The sequence below is a fragment of the Mesocricetus auratus genome, unplaced genomic scaffold (genome assembly GCF_017639785.1).
Source record: "Mesocricetus auratus isolate SY011 unplaced genomic scaffold, BCM_Maur_2.0 Super-Scaffold_100042, whole genome shotgun sequence".
Classification (NCBI taxonomy): domain Eukaryota; kingdom Metazoa; phylum Chordata; class Mammalia; order Rodentia; family Cricetidae; genus Mesocricetus; species Mesocricetus auratus.
In genome coordinates, this window is record NW_024429219.1 from 8950097 (window position 1) to 8959232 (window position 9136).

The window sequence follows — 9136 nt, forward strand, 5'->3', positions numbered from 1 at the left end:
GACTGTGGTTGGATCCAAAACATGATATTAGTTGTGTAAGAAGGGAACAAATGAGACTTTGTTGAGAAGGAAGCCAAGAGTTCTTTGCGTACAGATCCTCATTTCTTCCTGGATCAAGGATGGCATCAGCATCTCCTTTCCCAAAAAACATGTAACTGAGCAAAGGCCCCAGCTGAAGCATAGGTCTTCCTTGCCCTGGTCCACAGAAAGCCCAAGTTTACTATCAAATTCTCTTTATGTAACTGATGATGGCATTTATAAGTTTCATAGAGCAGGGGAAGGAAAAACACTTCTTATCAAACAACAATATGCACCCATGAAAGCCATCTTCCACATGGTACCAGCTCACAGGGACCCCCTGCTCTTCCAAGCGCCTCTTGTAGAGCAAGGCATCATCCCGGAGGATGTCATGCTCACAGCTCACCAGAAGTGTCTTAGGAAGCTGAGCAATGATCTTGTCATCTGCTAGAAGAGGTGAAATTTTTGCACAACAAGCTTGTTTGGTTTCTAGGTAGGCGGCCTCATTAAAAGGCCCAAGAGTCTCAGGTTGTGGATCTGGGCTCCAGAACCTTTTGGGGATGTTGTCATAGCTGAGCCATTTCCTGTATTTCTTCCAGTCTTCCAGAGGTATGGCAGCACCTGTCAACATGGCATCTTTCCAAGAGGGGTCAATGTCCAGGAATTTACACAAACACATAAACAAAATGTCTCTGGTAAGGAATGGCACATTTTTGTTCTGCTGATGTGATGGTAACTGAAAATTGATGAAATTCAAGAGTGGACAAATCAGTATTTGAGCCTTGATCTGGGGTAGACTGGGAATGCTGATTAAGGCCTGCATGACAACGGCCACAGCCCAACCTCCAATACTCTCTCCGCAGAGAACCACCTGGGATGGATCCACCCCAAAGGACTCCAGGTTCTTCAAGAAGTAGATGGAAGTATTCAGACAATCACTGGTAGGGACAGGGTGCTTGCGGTACCTAAGGAGGAAAGAGGAAATATTGTGAGCTTCTTTGCAATGGGGGTGACTGGAGGCCATTTTAATCATCATCCTCTACTCTCAAAAGGGACCAAACCTGACTCCATCCCCAGAGCAATCCTAACAAGTAAACATGGCGACCCTCACTTTTCCTTCATGGACTTCAGAAACCTTGAGAATGAGGGAGGCCAGGATGGTCCACTGTCACCCACACTGTGCTTCCCATAGATGAATATACCCTGCACAGAACCCACCAAGTTCAAACATGTTGTCTTAGAAAACAGAGCAACCAGCAAAGATTCAGGAAAGGCTACTGGAATTAACTCGTCTGGTCTCACCTCTTCCTGGATTCACCTTTCACTGATGTGCTGGGCACACGGTGAACACCCCTAAACACACTTTAAGTCGCTACCAACATTAGTAATAAGGCATCCATTCTAATGCTTATTTTCCTGTGATTAAGCAGAAGTGACAGGACATCAGGCAACTGGACTCTTCAGCGGTTTGACGATGACGATGCCTGGCCCTTGGGAGAACTCAGAAGCCTGAGGAACAGTGGTATCATAGACACAGGGACTATCCAGTGGCCATACAAGAGCAGAGATGAATCCTCAGGTGTGGCAGTGAGAGGTAGCACAGAAGCCATGCTGACAAAAGAAGCCAAACACAGCAGTAGACAGATGGTAAGGGAGACAGTCAGCAGTGACCACAGCAGGAGACCTGAAAGAAGCAGCAGCAACTGTCGATTTAAAGGGCCAAGGGTTCCACACACTCCATGTCAGGAACTGTGACTAAGTGATTGTCAAGGTCTGGGGAATTGTGACCTGCTCGACCATGTCAGGAGTTGTATATTAAAAGCAAACAAACAAATAAGAACTCCCTAGGGTCTGGTCCCCCTTTCTGTGACCTAATGCCATCCAGATGGTTCCAACAATTACCCTACCATCTATGAGTCACCATATGTCTCAGGCCACTCACCCCACCATCAGCACCACTGAGTCTGTCTCACTGGCCAAGAGGCTGCCCAGGCTATGGTAACAGTCTGCAAGAAAGGACACAGTGTTAAAGCGGTGACAAGAACCAGACACTTCCCACCACAGCTCTGGGACAGCAGCTACCTTGGTGGACTCAGAGAGGACATCTTCTCTCCGAAGTTCAGAGAAGTTCGGTGGCTACAGCAGGTGAAGGGCGGGAAGAGACACAAGCGACAAGACTGGAGAGGACATCAAGGGTGTGAGAGAGACTGCAATGCAGCAATGACAGGCCCTGAGTATATTTTGGGGACCCTTCTTTTGAGAAGATGAGACGTGGAGATAGGATACGTGCTTTGGGTTCAGCAGTGAAGGGGATGAAGGGAATGGATTCTCTCCACCTTGTGTCAGCCAAGCTGAGGAGAGGGCATGAACTTGAGAGTGTCGTGAACAGGCAGAAATGGTCAGTGCTATCAGTGGAGAGCAAAGGAGGAATCATGTCCAGTTCTAGGTCAGCCCTACTCTGACATGCGGCCCCTCTCTAGACTTAGACCAATATAGAAAATATTGTTATATAAGCTATAAGTCATTGACTAGGGTGAGCTCCCCGGTCTCTGCCCATCTTCTCTTTAAGAGGCTCCAACTCCTTCCTCCTGACAAGTCCCCATGAGACCGTGGGTCAGAGTCCACCTTTGATAAAGACCTTCCTCCCCACCTCGAATGTAAGCTCCTTACCCAGGCTTCCAATCACTGCACCTCCTCCGTGATAGAAGATGATGCCTTGCCGGGGTTGGGAAGACACTTTCTTGGGCTTCAGCAGCCTCACAGGGATTGTCCCAAAATGCATGTCAGTCACCAACACATTGGGATCCTTCTTTATTGTCATTAGGCCTTGGAGAAACTGTACAAAGCTGGGCATGGCACAAATCCTCAGTTTCTCTAGTGTGTTCCCCTGTAGTAGGTAGAGGATGGGCAGTGAGGCACAAGAGAGTGTGAGTAGCTGCTGAAGCCACTTAGCATTGCTCGGGTGTGTTCGCCATTTGTCACCTGCTTACTCCATGTGCAACGGGGACAGAACTTACTGTGCATTCTCTTCATATAGGGGACCTATTTGAAATTTTATTCCCAAAATGACCTGAATGAATGATGATGTTGCTGTGATTGGAGTGTTGGCCTCCCTCCATCAAAATTCACATTCAAATTCCACTGTCAATGTTAAGAGGTCGGCATTTTAAGTGGAGATGATGTGGTACCCTCTTAAGCCATGTATGAGGTGACTGTGATAAGTATTTTCATAACAGGCTCCTGAGGAGGGAGGTCACCTGGTTTTTCTGTCCTATGAGCAGAGGCATACCTTTCCTTTTCTACTAACAGGTGACATATGGTAGCCCATCGCTGGGACCACTGCTCTAGGTCTTCCCAAATTTCAAGAATGGTTACAGCTATTACTCTTTGCTCTGGGTTACACCAAATTGCTTGGTGTGGTCACAGCAAGCTGACAGAGGGAAAAATGAAAGGAAACCTCATGGAGGTGCCTCAGGATGAAAGAACCAGATGGATAATTGAGACAATTGATAGAATATTTTCATAACATTAGACCTTGCTAATACATACTTTGTAGTGTTTCTTTGGACCCTGGATCTCAAGGCCATTTTGTATTTTCTTGAAATCATCAGCAGAGTACCTTGAGAATCATATCTCACAGGTGTGCTCCTTGTCATGGGATGGTGACACAGGACCATGCTTTACTACCCTACCTATCCTTTGTAAAATTTCATCGCATAGACAGCAGATTGCTAAACTTTTAGTGTTCTACAGATTGACAATTAACCTAAATGGCATGCAGGAGCACCTTAAAATAGAGATGGAAGATGAATAATCAATCCAACAGGTTAAAAGGACCATGCATAACTGTAAAATTCTTGGGAGTGCTGTGGTCCACTAAGACACATATGAAACCTGACAAATTAATTGACAAAATCCTACAACATCTGGTGACTGCAAGAATCCATGGACTCCTGGGATATTGGCAGATTTTCATAAGCCATCTTGCCCAAGTTGCCTGCCCACTATGCAAGAAAAGGCACAATGGACTTTTAGTGACTTAGATCACTGTAGGATAGTCTAAGGAGCTGTGTGTGCCTCTTCCCCATTGGGGAGAGCAGATGTGCATGGGGCTTTAAATAAGTCAACTTGACCCAAGAGATGATAGTAAGGACACTGCGTAGAACCTGTGCATTTCAGGGAAGGATGAAAATATGTCTGGATGGACATCACTACAGGCTTCTTCCCAGAATTTCCATGTAAGAAAGGAACAAAAACAGCCACTATCAAGCACCTCCCACAACACAGTGGCAAAGGTTGGCACTCACAGAGAATTGACGGTGACAAGGGTAGCCATTTCACAAACTCATGTGGCAAACAGGATGGAATACAATCAGGACCAAAGACACATCCACCACCATAGAGTCCTACTTGGCCTGGTTTACTTTTTAAATAGATTATTAGAACAAGAGTTAAAGAGTTTAAGGGCAGAGGCACCTGCAGGGGTGCACAGGGCCCTTCTAGAGGCCATAGTTTGTTAATGAAAACCACAGGTGCCAGAGAGGGCTTTCCTCCCTACAAGTTGTTGGCTGGAGAGACTTCTGAGGCCCCGTAAAACATAAAGGATCTTGCCACTGCAGTTGGTGAGACTACTAGAGACACCATGTGCTCTGGTTACAGGACAGGGAGAAATAAACCTGGGACAGAGGTGGCAGTTTTCATCTTACTGGCTATTTTTCGTAGTGCCAGAAGGTGCTATGTGGGCTGCTGGAGGAGAACTGGAGGAGAAAGCCCTGCTCAGCTATGGTCGCTGCATGCCATAGTACCAAATGCCAGACAAGCTGTACCTGATTGTGGAAGGTAATACGACTATTGGGGGACAATCAACAGCTTTCCATTGCATGCAATGCCCATTGTATATTAGAGACTTCATGTCTGGTACTGTGAAGCCAAGACAAAATCCAATGGCTAGGGGATCCATAGCTACCAGAGGGGAGCCTGATAGTTTTTGCTTAATGTGTACAATGTGCTTAGCAAACTGCCCTTGAACATTTGTGCATAAGCCCAACAACCACTGTTGCTGTTGCCCTCAGAATTCCTTTTGCAAGTGATGTTGTGCCACAGAGGACTGAAACCACCAATGACACTCCTAAGAACAAGTGATCTCCAGGTGTCAAATTGAGGTTCTCAGGCCTGTCAAGCAGTAAAAGCCTCCAAAGGACTCTAATATCAGAGATCAGAGGCCATATTCTTGATAAAGACACCCACCCCCTCTGTATTATATTGGTGGCTGCTTCTTCCTTAGAGGCCATCACTGTACTGCCCACACTGGAAGCCACTGAAGACACTATTGCAAGTGCAAAATGACTTAGGTGTCTCCCTTCCACTGAGCCAGAAGTCTATGGGGAGAATAACCCCATGCACGCCATTTCACTCCTGTTGTCTACATCTACAATAAATAATAAAGGATTGTTCAAGATTCAAGGCATGTAGGACACTTTCAAAGAAGGAGTAAATATTCTTTTTTTTTGTTGTTCAGGACACAAAACGTGGCTAAGCTTCTCACTTGGGAACCATGGAATGTTTCCAGGCTATTTTTTCTCCTACATAAACATCTTCTCTCTCTTTTCTATGTTTTTGGCTGTGTGAACATCAACCTCTTGGATCTCTTCATGCTCACCATTCTTATAGGGAGTATGGCTGGGATCTCTGGCCTGGAGAGGTCAGGCAGAGTCTCTCATATAGAACTCACCCTGCAGAGCCAACTCCACATCTGCTGTGACCATATGTAGCAAGCCAGCATCATCAGTTGCTTAACTTAGGGACTGTTGTGAAAGGAAAACAATAAGGTTATAATGATCCACATGTTTCTGTGCCTTGGGGACGCAAGGCCCTAATTTGTATTGCCAGGATCTCAAATAAGCTTGTGGCCCTTAAACTGTCTTATTTCTCTAACATGGTTCATGGTTTGTGGTGGGAAATTTCACAGGAAATGAACATTTTTTTCTGAGACATAGTTTTTCTGTATTGTTTTGGAGATTGACCTGGAACTTGCTCTGTAGACCAGGCTGGCCTCAAACTCACAGAGATCTGCCTGCCTTGCCTCCTGAGTGCTGGGACTAAAGGCATGCGCCACCATGCCTTTTTTTTTTTTTTTTACAACATGTTTTTCCCCAGCATGCTCATTCAGAAGTCATTATTTCATTGCAGACAAGGACGCTGAGTCATAGAGAACTTAGTCAAGGGGCTCTTGAACCAGTGCAAATACAGCAGCAGTGCTTACCAGACTGCCTCACTGTGCACTCATCAACTTCCTCCTTATACATCCTCCTCAGCTGACCTTTGAGGTTATCACTGTGAAATATCTGGCAACTGCCAGGTTTCCAATCACAATTTCAACATCAAAGACTCATTCTCATATGGGGCCAAACAATCCTTCTCGATTTAGCTGTAACTATCGTCATGAGCTGATCTCTCTCTAATTTCCAGCCCAGAAGGCCAACACAGAGCACCACTGTTTGTGCACCTATGCTAAAGGGCTGGGTGAATCCATGACACTGATTTCATCACAGAGGGCCTGACCTGTGCTCAGAATAAGCTGAGTAAGTTCACCCCTGTCCTCAGGGTCTCACATGGATGTAAGAAATCACCAGGAGACAGTCACAAGGAGCAAGGGGAGAGGGGAAAGTAGCCCCTTGTGTGTTTTAGTCTAACAGGCTTTAGGGGGTAGCACCTGCGTCTGAAACTATTTTCATTATCTTCAGAAAACAGCTTCATACACAAGCTGAGTGACACAGCCTGTAATTTCATCCCTGAGGAGATGGGAGAAACAGAAGGCCAGTTTAATGATAAAGCCATTCTAGATACATTGTGAGATCCATTCTCAGCAAGGAAGAAAATAAAAACAGGAAGTGGAAGAAGAGAGAAAAGAAGGAAGAGGAGGAGGAAGCAAGGGAGAGAGGGGAAACTGAAGACAAGAAAAAGGGAAGGGTGAGAGTTGGGAGATAAGAGAATCCCCCACTCTGTCTTATTAGAACCTAGAGAAAGAAGGGAAGGACTTGAAAGGAGAATGGTAAGCTTCAAAGAACACCCCCAACCCATGGTGGGGCCCAAGAGAAAACTCACCAAAGTTATCACATACAGCAGCATGCAGTGAAGAAACCATAACTTGACCGGATGCTTGAGGGTGGATGGAATTTCTGTAGTGAGAAAGTGCTGGATAATAACCCACACAAAGACTCCCAGTAAGAATGAGGGCAGCACGACTAGCAGCAGCATCCACAGCACAGCCATGACCCAGATGCTCCAGAGCTCCCAGCAGCAGTTGCCTGGGGAACTTACTTCAGAACTTCTGAGAAGAGCACCCGATCCTGTTTTGTATGCTGCTGTCTCCACCCTCTCCTGCCAGGGTATGTCTGGCACAGTGACCTGACCAGTGTCCCAGAACTTCACAGAAGCCAGCCAATGATAACTCAGGTTTAGACTCTCACTATCATCCCAGCATCTATGGGCCCCAAGAAGAGGCCTGACAAGGCTGCACAGGCCAAAAAGGCCTGACACTTCATCTGTATGAATGACATACTCTTCCTTCAGCGATGGAGTCCGGGTTAAGGTGAACAAGGCACATCTCAACAGAACTCTGTGTTTTACTGCCCTCTGATTGTTTACAGACACATGCAGGATACAGACCTGAGGAGACTCTTCTCATTACAACCATCAGTTAATGGTCAGCAAGATGATCAGCGGGTAAATGAAAGCACTTGCCAATGCGTCTGAAACCTGAGTTTGATCCCAACAATAGTACAAGGAGAGAGTTGACTCCTCAGTGTCATCCTCTGACCTCTACAGATGGGCTGTAGTAAGCACGTATACACACACACACACACACACACACATCCACACCCACACCCACACCCCCACATGAATAAGTTTACTTTTTAATTAAAACAATGACAACCAGTGTCTGGGCTGGCAGGATGGCTCAGCAGGCCGATGTCCTTGCCACACAAGCCTGACAAACTCAGATCAAGCCTCAGGATCCACATTAAAAAGTCAGATGCACCCAGGGAGTCCAGCTTCAGGTGAGATTGGGTCTCCGGCGGGGATCACCCATCCCCCTCCATCTTCTGGGCCGCTCCCGGCTTCCAGAAGAGCCGCCCACACAGGAAAGAGATCAGCCCCTCCAAGACCCCAACCCAGCGAGCCCAGCTTCAGAAGAGCCGCCCACACAGGAAAGAGATCAGCCCCTCCAAGACCCCAACCCAGCGAGCCCAGCTTCAGAAGAGCCGCCCACACAGGAAAGAGATCAGCCCCTCCAAGACCCCAACCCCAGCGAGGCCAGCTTCAGCTTCAGCTGCAGTAAGGAAGGAGACCAGTGGAGACAGAAAGCCCCCACCAGCACCCACTGGAAGAAGAGATGGGAAGAAGACAGAATAAGAGATCACTCAGCAATAGAAACACCAACACGACCCCACCAGAATCCAGGGATCCAACACCAGCAAGACCTGAAAAGCACTACATAGATGAAGAAGAGGAGACAGACCTTAAAAGTTATTTCATGAAGATGATGGAGAGCCTCAAAGAAGAAACGAGGAAATCCCTTAAAGAAATAGAAGAAAAAACAAACAAAAAATCCATGAAATGGGGGAAAATTCAAGAAATAAACAAATCTCTCAAAGAATCTAAAGAGCACCAAGAAAAACAACCACGAAAATTAAGGAAACAGCTCAAATAGTTGAAGGATTGAAAGCTGAAATAGAAACGATAAAGAAAACACAGAATGAAGGGATGCTGGAGATAGAAAAGCTCGGTAAACGGTCTGGAATTACAGATGCAAGTATCACCAATAGAATACAAGAGATAGAAGAGAGAATCTCAGGTGTTGAAGACTCATTAGAGGACATAGCATCGTCAACCAAAGAAAATCTCAAAACCAACAAATCCTTAACACAAAATATCCAGGAAATATGGGACACCGTGAAGAAGCCAAACCTGAGAATAATAGGTATAGAAGAAGGTGAAGAACTTCAACTTAAAGGTACAGAAAACATATTCAATAAAATCATAGAAGAAAACTTCCCTAACCTAAAGAAAGATATGCCTATGAAAGTACAAGAATCTTACAGAACACCAAATAGGC

General features: G+C 46.0%; 1 protein-coding gene across 1 annotated transcript; it reads right to left on the reverse strand.

Annotated features, from left to right (window-relative positions):
* Window positions 1-216: 216 nt before the first annotated feature.
* Window positions 217-7323, reverse strand: LOC101833615 (arylacetamide deacetylase-like 4). Its single transcript, XM_005079401.4, has 4 exons — window positions 7123-7323; window positions 2689-2905; window positions 1961-2024; window positions 217-983 (listed from the first exon to the last, which is right to left on the reverse strand). The coding sequence occupies exons 1-4, from the start codon at window positions 7288-7290 to the stop codon at window positions 224-226; spliced, it is 1209 nt and encodes a 402-aa protein (XP_005079458.2). The 5' UTR covers window positions 7291-7323; the 3' UTR covers window positions 217-223.
* Window positions 7324-9136: the final 1813 nt, after the last annotated feature.

What these genes read in the sequence shown, in the direction of transcription:
- LOC101833615 (XM_005079401.4), bottom strand. Translation starts at nt 7,290, where the DNA reads ATGGCTGTGCTGTGGATGCTGCTGCTAGTCGTGCTGCCCTCATTCTTA. An exon ending in TGCTGTATGTGATAACTTTG is followed by an intron (nt 2,906 to 7,122) that starts GTGAGTTTTCTC and finishes TACCTACTACAG; the next exon opens with GGGAACACACTAGAGAAACT. An exon ending in TCAGTGGTGCTGATGGTGGG is followed by an intron (nt 984 to 1,960) that starts GTGAGTGGCCTG and finishes TTTCCTCCTTAG; the next exon opens with GTACCGCAAGCACCCTGTCC.